General features: G+C 44.5%; 1 protein-coding gene and 1 long non-coding RNA gene across 4 annotated transcripts in view; both read left to right on the top strand.

Annotated features, from left to right (window-relative positions):
• The window catches only part of LOC310676365, a 53,693-nt gene extending 44,020 nt beyond the window's left edge, over positions 1-9,673 (top strand). The window contains exon 2 of the long non-coding RNA XR_014510496.1: positions 9,186-9,673. This is a non-coding gene — a long non-coding RNA (uncharacterized lncRNA). The remainder of the gene's footprint in view (positions 1-9,185) is intronic.
• LOC310676306 (protein-lysine methyltransferase METTL21E-like) overlaps positions 1-13,153 on the top strand; it is a 489,683-nt gene that overhangs the window by 4,674 nt on the left and 471,856 nt on the right. For 2 of the 3 annotated variants that reach the window (XM_083438126.1, XM_083438125.1), the window contains 3 exons: positions 6,642-6,799; positions 7,154-7,271; positions 8,344-9,673. In XM_083438126.1, coding sequence (XP_083294252.1) covers positions 6,642-6,799; positions 7,154-7,271; positions 8,344-8,780 — 713 coding nt within the window. In that variant the 3' untranslated portion in view covers positions 8,781-9,673. Of the gene's footprint in view, positions 1-6,641; positions 6,800-7,153; positions 7,272-8,343; positions 9,674-13,153 lie in introns of those variants that run through there. The other variant, XR_014510454.1, reaches the window with a different exon arrangement.

Genomic DNA, 13,153 nt, shown 5'->3' with positions numbered 1-13,153 from the left:
AAGAGGAACAGCCATTTTAGATCTGGTCCTAACCAATGTCGATGACCTGGTTAATGGGGTAGAAGTGGAAGGATCATTAGGCGCAAGTGATCATGCTCTTCTGAAGTTTACTATACAACGGAAAGGAGCAGCCAAGCATACTAGGACTCAATTTCTTGACTTTAAGAAAGCCGACTTCATAAAACTTAGGGAAGTGCTGGGTGAGATCCCATGGACAGTAATGCTAAAAGGAAAGGGAGTTCATGATGGCTGGGAGTTTGTTAAGAGGGAGATAGTAAAAGCACAACTTCAGGCAATACCAATGAGACGGAAACATGGAAGGTGCCTAAAGAAGCCAGGGTGGCTATCTAAAGAACTTTTAACTGAGTTAAGATTAAAAAAGGATGTGTACAAAAAATGGAAAAGGGGGGAAACCACCAAAGAGGAATTCAAACAAATAGCCAGCACGTGTAGACACAAAGTCAGAAAAGCTAAAGCACAGAATGAACTCAGGCTTGCTAGAGAGGTTAAAAGCAACAAAAAAGGCTTCTATGGGTATGTTCGTAGCAAAAGGAAGAACAAAGAAACAGTGGGGTCACTCAGAGGAGAAGATGGTGAAATGCAAACAGGGGACACAGAAAGGGCTGAACTCCTCAATGCCTTCTTTGCCTCAGTCTTCTCCGATAAAGAAAACAATGCCCGACCTGAAGAATTTGGAGCAAATGATTCAGCAGAGAAAACACAGCCCAGAATAACTAAGGAGATAGTACAAGAATACTTGGCTAGTTTAGATGTATTCAAGTCTCCAGGGCCAGATGAACTGCATCCAAGAGTATTAAAAGAACTGGCAGATGTGATCTCAGAACCACTGGCAGTCATCTTTGAGAATTCCTGGAGAACAGGCGAAGTCCCGGCAGACTGGAGGAGGGCAAATGTTGTCCCTATTTTCAAAAAGGGGAAAAGAGAGGACCCAAATAATTACCGCCCAGTCAGTCTAACATCAATACCAGGGAAGATTCTGGAGCAGATCATTAAGCAAACAATCTGTGAGCACCTAGAAAGGAATGCTGTGATCACCAATAGTCAGCATGGATTTCTGAAAAATAAGTCATGTCAGACTAACCTGATCTCATTTTTTGACAGAATTACAAGCCTGGTAGATGAAGGGAACGCAGTGGATGTAGTCTACCTTGATTTCAGCAAGGCATTTGACAAGGTGCCCCATGATATTCTTGTAAAGAAGCTGGTAAAATGCGGTCTTGACTATGCTACCACTCAGTGGATTTGTAACTGGCTGACTGACCGGACCCAAAGGGTGCTCATCAATGGTTCCTCTTCATCCTGGAGAAGAGTGACTAGTGGGGTGCCACAGGGTTCTGTCTTGGGCCCGGTCTTATTCAACATCTTTATCAACGACTTGGATGATGGACTCAAGGGCATCCTGATCAAATTTGCAGATGACACCAAACTGGGAGGGGTGGCTAACACCCCAGAAGACAGGATCACACTTCAAAACGACCTTGACAGATTAGAGAACTGGGCCAAAACAAACAAGATGAATTTTAACAGGGAGAAATGTAAAGTATTGCACTTGGGCAAAAAAAATGAGAGGCACAAATACAAGATGGGTGACACCTGGCTTGAGAGCAGTACATGTGAAAAGGATCTAGGAGTCTTGGTTGACCACAAACTTAACATGAGCCAACAGTGTGACGCGGCAGCTAAAAAAGCCAATGCAATTCTGGGCTGCATCAATAGGAGTATAGCATCTAGATCAAGGGAAGTTATAGTGCCACTGTATTCTGCTCTGGTCAGACCTCACCTGGAGTACTGTGTCCAGTTCTGGGCACCACAGTTCAAGAAGGACACTGACAAACTGGAACGTGTACAGAGGAGGGCAACCAAAATGGTCAAAGGCCTGGAAACAATGCCTTATGAGGATCGGCTAAGGGAGCTGGGCATGTTTAGCCTGGAGAAGAGGAGGTTAAGGGGTGATATGATAGCCATGTTCAAATATATAAAAGGATGTCACATAGAGGAGGGAGAAAGGTTGTTTTCTGCTGCTCCAGAGAAGCGGACACGGAGCAATGGATACAAACTACAAGAAAGAAGATTCCACCTAAACATTAGGAAGAACTTCCTGACAGTAAGAGCTGTTCGACAGTGGAATTTGCTGCCAAGGAGTGTGGTGGAGTCTCCTTCTTTGGAGGTCTTTAAGCAGAGGCTTGACAACCATATGTCAGGAGTGCTCTGATGGTGTTTCCTGCTTGGCAGGGGGTTGGACTCGATGACCCTTGTGGTCTCTTCCAACTCTATGATTCTATGATTCTATGATATAGGGTTATGATGATCCACGCATGGTTATTGTAAAGACTCATCAACTTTTGCCAGGGAGCCCTAAAATACTTGCTTATCACTTGTAATTACACAATGAACCCAATAATGCTAATGCAGCCTTCAGGTTCTTGTTGCTTCCCTTCAACTTCTCAGAGCCTCTTGTTGGGTCTCTAGTCATACACTCTCCTGAAGGAAGTGGGGACTTAAAAAATAATTCACAAACTTATTTTGAGTCTGGAATAAAGCTACAAAGAGGCAGAGGGAAGAATGTGCAATGGGGAACTACAGCAGGCTCCTGCTGTGAGTTGTAAAAAAAAGAAAGATATACATGTAAGTCCACTGGAAAAATTCCAAAACCCACATTAGGGCAATATTTTTATTGGGCCAACCGGAATCTTACAAAAGAGTGTGGTAGCTTTTGAGCTCTCCAGAACTTGGATGAGGACATCAGGCTTGATGGTGAACATAAGTAGCAGTGGGGGAGAGAACAGGAATTTTGGCTGTTTCTGAAGACAAGATGGAGTTTGCATTGCCTTGTAGTCTTCAGATAGTAAGTAGGCAGCAGACATTAAAATGAAGCTCTAGTCCAGCAGTTCTCAACCTGTGGGTCCCCAGATGTTGTTGGACTACAACTCCCATCATCCCTAGCTAGCAAGACCAGAGCTCAGCAAGACCAGAGGGATGATGGGAGTTGTAGTCCAACAACATCTGGGGACCCACAGGTTGAGAACCGCTGCTCTAGTCCATTAGGTGAGTTGCAGGTTTTTGGCTGTTGGGAAGAAGCAACAGGCAATAATTGATCCCCATTTGAGAGGGGGGATATAAAATCCAGCTGTTACCCAGACCAGTCTCTACTTGAAAACTTGCACACTCTTTTTGGAACATTTTGGTTTGCCCTAAGAAAGAAATTGCTCAGATGTGGATTTTGGAATTTGTACAATAGAGTTGTAGAGAACCTTCAAGCTGAAACATTGACAAGTATTTTTATTTGACCATGAGAGAAAATCTCTTTGCAACCAGATCCCTGGCATTTTAGGGTCTTGGCAGGACATCGTTTCTCTTGATCCCTTTAAAAGAAATGTGATCTGGTAATCCAGTCTTTTGCCCTCAACTTCAAAGAGAAGCTCTTCCGTGTAGAAATTCTGGTCATTTTACATCTTCATTATGAAGCCATACAGGAATGCAGCTTTCCAGGTGCATTTGCAGAAGTGATTGTGGTGCTATCGCTGTTGATTAGGAAACCTTACATAGGCAAAGGGCAAGAGCCATCCTGAAGGATTATCGATTTAGTGTGAACTCAGCATTTCACGTGTTTTGATTTCCTTAAAATAGAAGCAAGAAAGAGTAGAAGGGGGACCTTTAGCATATTCTCCAAATCTGCTTGAGTGAGCAGATTAACTAAGATAGCAAGTCAATTTATGGGGCCAATAGGCTGGAATAGAATAAGTACAACTGTAAACACCCTGATCTGTTAGATGGTTTAGTGTTGCATATATATAATCATGTGTTCCTAGGCTGTATCTATGACTTGGCAAAGTCCTGAGTTGACCTCTTAGAAAGCAGAGGACTTGAACCCACTTGATCTTACACTACTCACAAACTGTAGTTTGTTAAGGATGCAATTCTCAGCACCCTTAATAAGCTACAGCTCCCAGAATTATTGGAGGGAAGCTGTGACAATCTAAAGTTGTATCATAGTGCCTTTGAGCTATTTCATTGCAAGGAACAATAATGGGGCTGCTTTGTTGAGGCTGTTGCTGTCTGCCCCCCTCCCCAGGTTTGGGCTACGTAATCACACACACGGCTAGACTCAAAACAGTATAAATACAGTATATAGATTATGATACTGATGCTGGACTTGGAAAAGAAAGCTGTTGCCCCAAACAGGGCACAGAGCAGCTCCAGGGGTTATTTTCATTTGGTATGGGGAAAGACTTAACTCTCTCCCTCCCTTACATAGTGCTAGAGTCCAGATCTCTTTTTCGTGGGAGATTTCCTTTTTAACGTTGTGCAAATGTTTTTAGCATTAAAAAACCCCCACAACTACACATGAAACCCTGTTCTGCGGGTCTTCCGTGTTGCTTCTAGGTTTGGCCCTTGATGAACGTTTATGAAATCATTCTCCACATGTGTCCATTCCTGCCTGCTTTCACCACTGCCTCCGTCAAGACAAGAGTTTCTGTCATTTTTCTGTGGCAGAAACCATGCGCTGTCTGAGGGGCCGAACCCTCTCAGGGCATATGTTGCATCGCCATGCTGCCACAGTATAGGGTTTCCATAAAAGTGCCAGCTGGAGTTGCTTGGCAGCATTTCAGCAGAGCGGATTCCTTGTCCCAAAGCCCTGCCCATCTTGACCTCCCCTGGCCCCTTACAGTTTGAGATAAACTCACCACGTTAGCACTTTACTTTGACAATGGACAGTCAGGGCACTGAAGAGTGGTGGCTAGATATTGAGGATTAGGGACCAGGAGAAGGCGGGCTGGAGACTTGGAAGAAGGGATCCGTGAACTGGAGGAACCTGTAACATCCGGGAGATGAGAGTCAGAGGCAGAAGAAGCTTCAAGGCTGGAGAGTAGAGAACAAGTGCGGGAGGGAGAGAGAGAATTCTCTTGCTCCACTGGCTCCCAGGACCAGAAGAGGATTGAAGAGGGAGGAGAAGAGGGTTTCAGGCGGAGTCTTCAGCTGCGTGCATGCAGTTCGGATAGGGAGATACATAAGCCAAGATCAAGGCCTTTCTGTGTTGTCAACTGCCTCCTCATTGCAAGACCAAGCAGGAACCAAAGAACTGTGGCTTAGGCTGGAAGAGAACCTGTAGGAAGTGGCTTCCTTTAGCCTTCGGGCGATTTTAAATATGAACCTATGATGAGCCTCCGGCAGTGGAGGTAGAACTTACTGAGTATGCCTTGTAGCCATTGATTGTCTAGTTCTGCATGAATTGGGCTAAGCCTCTTCTGAAGACATCCGAGCTAGAGGCAACCACTGCCTCCTTTGAGAGCGAGTTCCATAGTTTAGCTATGCAAATAAATTCCTTCCTGAATCTGTTGGAAAATTCCATTCCACCTTTAGTTGCAGACATGGAACTGTTGCATGTCACATGTCTGTTTACATGCCAGCACAGCTTGCTGGGAACTTCCGTTGTGTGTATAGCTTTTGCTTTTCTCTGTCTCTTGGAGAAGACAAAGACAGAGACTACATGTTTCTTTGTCCTGATTTATGATTAATAAATACGTAGTTGTAGTATGCTTCCACAAGCCTCACGCCTATTCTGTGTGCGCAGTTTGCTCTGCTGACATAGTGTGCCCTGGCTTTGAAGCCTGGGTCGCTGATTTATGTTGGAGCAGAGGCTGATGGGTCTTCACAGTGGGACGGCTGGAAGGAGATGACCCAGCTGGGGCAAGCCAGCTGGCCTTGCGACCCTCTGCATCCTGACAGAATCTTCCATCATTCAGTCTTCTATTCAGGAGGTTTCAGCCCATGGCAAGAATGCTATAACTCTTCTTTTTCTTTTAAATATATTTTTATGAAAGATTTATTAGTTTACAAAAAAATAATAATACATGCGTTTTTCAAGTTGTGTTTTCTACAGATCAATTTCATTTGTTGTGAGACATTAGTGTTACATACAGTGTTAGGTTAGGAAGAAAAGAGGGGGAAAGTACACACAGGAAATACAAGACAAACTAGGGGATACCCAGATGCCCTGGCTAACACACCACCAATTACATGCCCTCCTAAACAACCCAGGAGTAAAATCAGCAGCAACTAGGTCCTTGACAACCTTCGAAAAACCTCCTCCTAACAACAAAGGGATGGTATCCACAATATACAAAATACTGCTCCAAAATCCCACAACCCCCCTTGACATAATCAAAAAAGAATGGGAGGACAAAAAAGGCTGTGAGATTAATCCCCCAATGGACTAGAATGTGGTCTAAACCTCCCTTTAAATCCATATCAGCAAAAAGGGAAGAACTCAGTCTGAAACTCACTTACAGATTGTACCTAACTCTATAACTTTTTTGACCGACTTCTATGTCTCATTGGTGCTGAGTAAAGGTGGGATTCCGTTCTATTATTATGGCTTTATAAATAGCAAGCGTGATGGATGGCAGCTCCCCGAGGCCACATATATCACATTAAACAATTATTGTTAGGGACTTTTTGTGGGCAGGGACATAACTCAGATGGCTTCATGCTCAGCAGGGCTGCCTGGCCATATAGAGGTTAGTGGCTTTTGCGATTAGGTCACTGCACTATCGTTAGCTGAGCTGGGCTACCTCTCGCTGTTATTATGACACATGACCTTTCCATTGTTTTATTACTAGGACCAAACGGAGATGAACAGATAGTCGCAGAGATCATGGGAAGGTGTTTCTCCCCTTCGCTGATAACCACCCAAGCCTGGGAAGGGTTCCATTTTGTTGGCCACAAGATAAAGATCACGGAATCCACCGACTGCTATGGAGCTGTCGTCTGGCCTTCGGTATTGCAGGCAAACAAGACTGTTGGCTCTGATACATGAAGCAGAGCACCACACAGGGCTCAGTGTGAAACGTAAGGGGTGGTTGTTTAAAGCCTGGGGAAACTAAAGTTCTGTAAAGATGAGGCTCTAAATACAGACAGCTGACGTATTTTGGAATCAGAGTTGCTACCCAAAAGGAGCAATTCACTGCAAGATCAACAAGCTCTATTATCCATGCAAGGAAAGCCATGCTGCTATTAATAATAATAATCAAGGCATATGCGTTTGTTTGTTTGTTTGTTTGTTTGTTTGTTTGTAATGCTATTTCCCCTGTCAATCTGCTCTTGTCCTGTTTTTGTTTTCTCCCATCCACAGGCTCTCGTCATCTGCCACTTTTTGGAAACTAACATGAAATCTTATAACCTGGTTGACAAAAATGTCATTGAAATCGGAGCTGGGACAGGCCTGGTCTCAATAGTAGCCAGTTTCCTTGGTGAGTATGGGTAGTGTCCTCTAGATCAGAAAGTGGTATTCCAAGGTGTGTGTGGGATTTTAGTGCACCTGTGACCAAGGAGTGGCACGTCAGCTCAAAAACAAAAGTAGCAACAGAGACAGGGGCTCATTATCTTTTAAACACAGGTCTCCCCCCCCCCCATATAGAAATGTGGTTTTTCAGGAAGAGGGCATGGTAGATAGACTGTGTAAGGATGGATTTAGACACTAGGAGAGGAAATGTTGTTTAGTTATTATGCTTCCTTGCCCATGTGAGTGAGATCAGCAGAGTACCATCCATTGTGGCCAGAACTTGGAAGACAAGGTTGATTTAACCTTCTAGAAACAATAATCCAGGATTCTTTAAGGCAGGCTGGATTTTTCTTGGTATTACCCCTTTTCCCCGCCTTGAAAACAGCAATCGCACACACATTGTTTTGTGAAGAAATAAAAGTAGCATTTACTTACATATTCTAGATTTTGAATTAGCAAAACAAAGGCAGGTTTATAACTACTATCTAAGTTACAAAAGTACAAAATGTAAGTTCAGAAATGGTGTCTGAGCTGCACATATGGTCAGCTTGGAGGCATGATGAAGAAAGAGAAATATGCCTTGGCAGGAAGGAAGCTTGTAGTATTACAGCTTCCTGCCAAGGCAGACAAAGGAAGTGATCTCACAGAGTTCTCTCTAGCAAATTTTACAGGGAAGCTCTGTGAGCCTCAGCCCTTTCATGTGCCCATCTGGCAATATATGAATTGTTGGTTTGGCGGTAGTAATGACCCACAGACCGAAGGGTTGTAACTCAGTGATAGAGTGTCTGCTTTCTGTGCCGAAGGTCTCGGATTCAATCCCTGGCATCTCCACACAAGGCTGGGAGAGACTTCCTGTCTGAAATTTGGGAGAACTTTTACCAGTCAGTGTAGATGGTACTGAGTTATCGAGAAACCAATGGTCTGACTTTGGTCTAAACAGCTGCCCATGTTCCTACTGCCTTTAATGATGCCAGAGAGCATTCCTGCAAAACTGTCTTAGATTTGCTAAGCATTCATTCTGTGGCCCCTTCCTGCCACAGGTGCATGTGTGGTTGCCACCGATTTGCCTGAATTGCTGGGGAACCTTCGATACAACCTTGTCAAAAACACGAAGACCAAATGCAAGCATGAACCCCAGGCAAAGGAACTGTTTTGGGGGGTCGACCTGGAGAAGAATTTCCCCAGGGCTTTGTGCCAGTTTGACTACATCCTGGCGGCCGATGTTGTGTACCACCACCCTTACCTGAACGAGCTGCTCCTTACCTTCGACCACTTGTGCAAGGACAACACCGTCATCATCTGGGCCATGAGGTTCCGACTGGAGAAGGAAAACCAGTTTGTGGACAGATTCAAGAAACTGTTTGACCTGGAGGTTTTAACTGATCTCCCCAGCTTAAATATAACCCTGTTTAAGGCAAAGAGAAGGCATAAAGCAAAAAGGCCTTCCCTTTTCCCATCCAGACCGCTGATTAGGTGATTGTCAATGCATGGTCTCTTTTGTTAGCCAGGATTAGACCATTTCTCATTGGATTGCTAGGTTTGAACGTATGATACTGGTAGAGCACTCAAATGTTTGGTCCTCGCTTGCAGTCTGAAATAATACAACACATCAACAGATTCACGATGGTCCATGCACACCTTTGTTTGCACTGATACATACCTTTACAGTGGTACCTTGGGCTACGTACTTAATTTGTTCCGGAGGTCCTTTCTTAACCTGAAACTGTTCTTAACCTGAAGCACCACTTTAGCTAATGGGGCCTCCTGCTGCCGCCGTGCCGCCGGAGCACGATTTCTGTTCTCATCCTGAAGCAAAGTTCTTAACCTGAGGTACTATTTCTGGGTTAGCGGAGTCTGTAACCTGAAGCATCTGTAACCCGAGGTACCACTGTATGCAGATACTAAAGTGCAGGGTTATTCATAATATTGCTATGAATTTGTGGGAGGAGGCAGATTCCCCCTAATCCCTTATTTAGTAAATGGTAGAATTTCGCTAACGTTTGGAGTATTAAGAGAAGATGTAAAAATACAGTGTAAAAGAACACAGGCTGAGCTACTTCTCTTGTTCAGGAGATTGGCTGACAGAGGTGCCAACAAAGACAGGCGATGGCAGAGTTCATTACCCGGACAAACGGTGGCACGTTTAGCGTCAGACAAGAAATGAGGTGGCGTCCCTCCCGCAACTGGGTGTTAGTAGCAAAAGACAATAGCAGAGGTGGAAGGGGGAAGTTTCCAGCTTGACTGGCTTCTGTTCCGGACCCAATCTTCCTGAAGCTATGAGGAGATCAACAAGAGACACTCTTGGCATGTAATGTTCTGCACTTCCTCCATGTAAACTCAGGTGTAAATAAATCGTATTTCTTAAGGATGCTACAGTCTCTGACCTATCTTATTCCGAAGGAACACAAACCCTGGTTTGTTTCCCTTGCTACCTCTCGGCAGAGATTGGGGGCACACCCCTTTAAGGAAAACAAATTACTTTAGCATAGATTTGTGGAGGAGCACATCGTGAGTGCCAAAACAAATTTGGTACTAGAAAACTAACTTGTCAGGTAGGCCCAGACCCCCCTCACATGCTAGTTTTCTATGTGCAGGGATTTTTAGTTTACTTTAGTTTTTGTATCAAGGTCCATTGAATCATATGAGTGCAGTCAAGGGAAATTTGAGCAGAAAATTGCCAAACATAACCTCTTTTAAAATCACTCTGGAGAGCAGAGGGAAAAGGCAGCTGATTTTGGTGACTGTTGCCACAAACCGCCGACAATGTCCAATTCTGCCCTAAAAAGACTCTGTCTCCACCTTCCAAGGGAGACCGTTCTTGCCGCCTGGAGTTTAGTCAGAACTCCTTTCTCGTATTTTCCTCTGTTGCTTTTTATTACTCATTAACAACACACTTTCTGAAATGCTCCCAGTGCCATTTTCCATAAATGGGTCAGGAGGCATCTGGAATTCTGACTTTGTAGGAACTTGACATTATCCAAGAAAAAGCAATTGAATTTGGACACTAATATATTCCTTGCAGTGAAGGGACGTGGGTGGCGCTGTGGGTTAAACCACAGAGCCTAGGACTTGCTGATCAGAAGGTCTGTGGTTTGAATCCCCGCCACAGGGTGAGCTCCCGTTGCTCGGTCCCTGCTCCTGCCAACCTAGCAGTTCAAAAGCACCTCAAAGTGCAAGTAGATAACTAGGTACCGCTCCGGCGGGAAGGTAAACAGCATTTCTGTGCGCTGCTCTGGTTTGCCAGAAGAGGCGTAGTCCTGCTGGGCACATGACCCGGAAGTTGTATGCTGGTTCCCTCGGCCAATAAAACGAGCGCCGCAACCCCAGAGTCGGCCACAACTGGACCTAATGGTCAGGGGTCCCTTTACCTTTACCTATTCCTTGCAGTGGACTGCATTGCAGCAGGTGCCAAAGACAGAAAGTCTGTATTTGAGTAGCTTTGGCAAATCCATACGAAAATGAGAAATGTTTCACGTGGTCCAGTAACTTCCCCCGGCGTTGTTCCTTTGAAAATATATCTTGCTGCACAGAATATGTGTTTCAGCTCAGCAGTAGAGCATCTGCTTTGTATTCACAAGACCCCAGATTCAGTCCCTGCGAAGGGCTCCTGTCTGAAACCCTGGAGTTCACTACCAGTCAGTGTAGACAATACTGAGTTGGATGGACGAATGATTTGACTCCGTGTGACAACAGCACCGTGTGTGAGGTTTCAGTGAGCAAACACTGAATGTTAGCACTCTGTTCTAGAAACATTTTGCTGTGCTGCCACCTAGTGGAAACCTGGGATCAATGTGGGCCCTAATCATAAACCACATAAATACCCCGTGAAATAATTCAAAGCAGAATTAGGTGCGAAACCCCCAGCACCGTGACTTGGCAGTACTGTACATCAGATGCTCACCAATGTGCAATTTACTTGTGGGTCCTGTATCATGGAGTGTTGCTTTCACTTTGGAGGTGTACCGGGGCAACAATCCAATCTGCTGCCATGAATGGTGTACCAAATTTTTTTACACATCACTTGGGAAGACAGGCGAACTAATGCCAGTGTACCGGAAGAAGCAAAGATCACCAGCGTCAAAGCAATGATTCTTCAACATCAACTTCGATGGACTGGTCATGTTATTCGGATGCCTGATTATCGTCTTCCAAAGTGACTATTCTGAACTTTAAAATGGAAAGCGTAATGCTGGTTAATTTTTTTAATTTTTTAAATAGTTTTATTTAGGCATACTTACAAACAAACAAACAGACAGACAGACGAAACAATATAAAGTACACAAATGTAAAATACACTAGCATAATGCTGGTTTAAAGAGGTTTAAAGACTCTCTCAAGGCAAATCTAAAAAAAAATGTAGTATAAACACTGGCAACTGGGAAACACTGGCCTTCAAGCGCTTCAATTGGAGAACAGCCTTTACCAAAGGTGTCATGGACTTTGAAGACACTCAAACTCAGGACGAAAGGGAGAAATGTGCTAAGAGGAAGGCACACTTAACAAATCCACACCGTGATCAACTCCTGCCTGGAAACTAATGTCCCCACTGTGGAAGGATGTGTGGATCTAGAACTGGCCTCCATAGTCAATTAAGGACTCACTGTTAAGACCGTCTTCATGGAATCTTACAATCTTACTCGGCTACGAGTGATCGCCAAAGAAGAAGAAGACCAAGCAAGCACATTCATTGTGTCTTCACATCACTGCATGCCTCATTTGTGAGTCTTCTCACTGTGCCCTGGAAGGACTATACCAAAATAGACTGGATGTCTTCAAACATCCACTCTGAAGTGGGATAGCCCTTCAAGAGTTGCACCACACGCTGCATCTCTTTGACTGAATTGGGCTTTATAGGCAGCAGTTATTTCAGTTGGGGAAGAGATTTATTAAGACAGTGATATGAGCGAGTAGAGAGGACAGGAAGAGTCTGCTCTTCATGCTGTTTCCTCCCAATTAGAGAAAGTCCTTCATCATCAGTGGAAAGGAAAAGATGGAAAAGTCAGAAGAGCTAAAACAGCTGCAGACAAGTTGTGCTCCTACCCAACATAGTTTAGGCATCTGTGCAGAGCTCATTTAATCAATGAGAATTTCATTGCTGATCAGTGCCGAAAGGACTGTAGCGTGGATTATTAGAAAAGATAGATGAAAGGAAAGAAGCCCTTCTTTCCCCAGTAGAATATGGCTTAATAGTTGCATGAAAGCTCTTTCGCTCTAAAGTAGTTTTAAAGTAACCTGCTTCACGAGAAAAGGAAAGTTGAATTATGTAGCCTGCATAGAGAAAGCAAGGACATATGCGAAGCAACGGGAAGCAATGCTTCAGCTCCATTAACATCAAAAACAAAATGAAATCAAACTACCACATGCACACACAAGTTTCTAGAGACATTTTATTACCCCCAGCCAGCTTTCAATGCAGCTCAGGAGCATAAAATGTTCCCAAATGGAACCATGGGTCTGAAGAAGGGCAATTCATGCAGCTTCCCTAGATCAGACTCAAATGCTAACCTAATTGCACTGAATTGAGTGGGGCTTACTTCAGCATTAGGGACGCGGGTGGTGCTGTGGGTTAAACCACTGAGCCTAGGGCTTGCCGATCAGAAGGTCAGCGGTTCGAATCCCTGCAATGGAGTGAGCTCTCGTTGCTCGGTCCCTGCTCCTGCCAACCTAGCAGTTCGAAAGCACGTCACAGTGCAAGTAGATAAATAGGTACCACTCCGGCGGGAAGGTAAACGGTGTTTCTATGTGCTGCTCTGGTTCACCAGAAGCGGCTTAGTCATGCTGGCCACATGATCCGGAAGGAAAACTGGACTGGTTATAAGTGGCTGAAATTTGCAGACATTGTCAGCTGCG

This window comes from Podarcis tiliguerta (genome assembly GCF_965153285.1).
Source record: "Podarcis tiliguerta genome assembly, chromosome: 4".
NCBI classification, from domain to species: Eukaryota; Metazoa; Chordata; class Lepidosauria; order Squamata; family Lacertidae; genus Podarcis; species Podarcis tiliguerta.
Note: the sequence above shows the minus strand (reverse complement) of the source record. Positions and strands in the feature narration are given on the sequence as shown.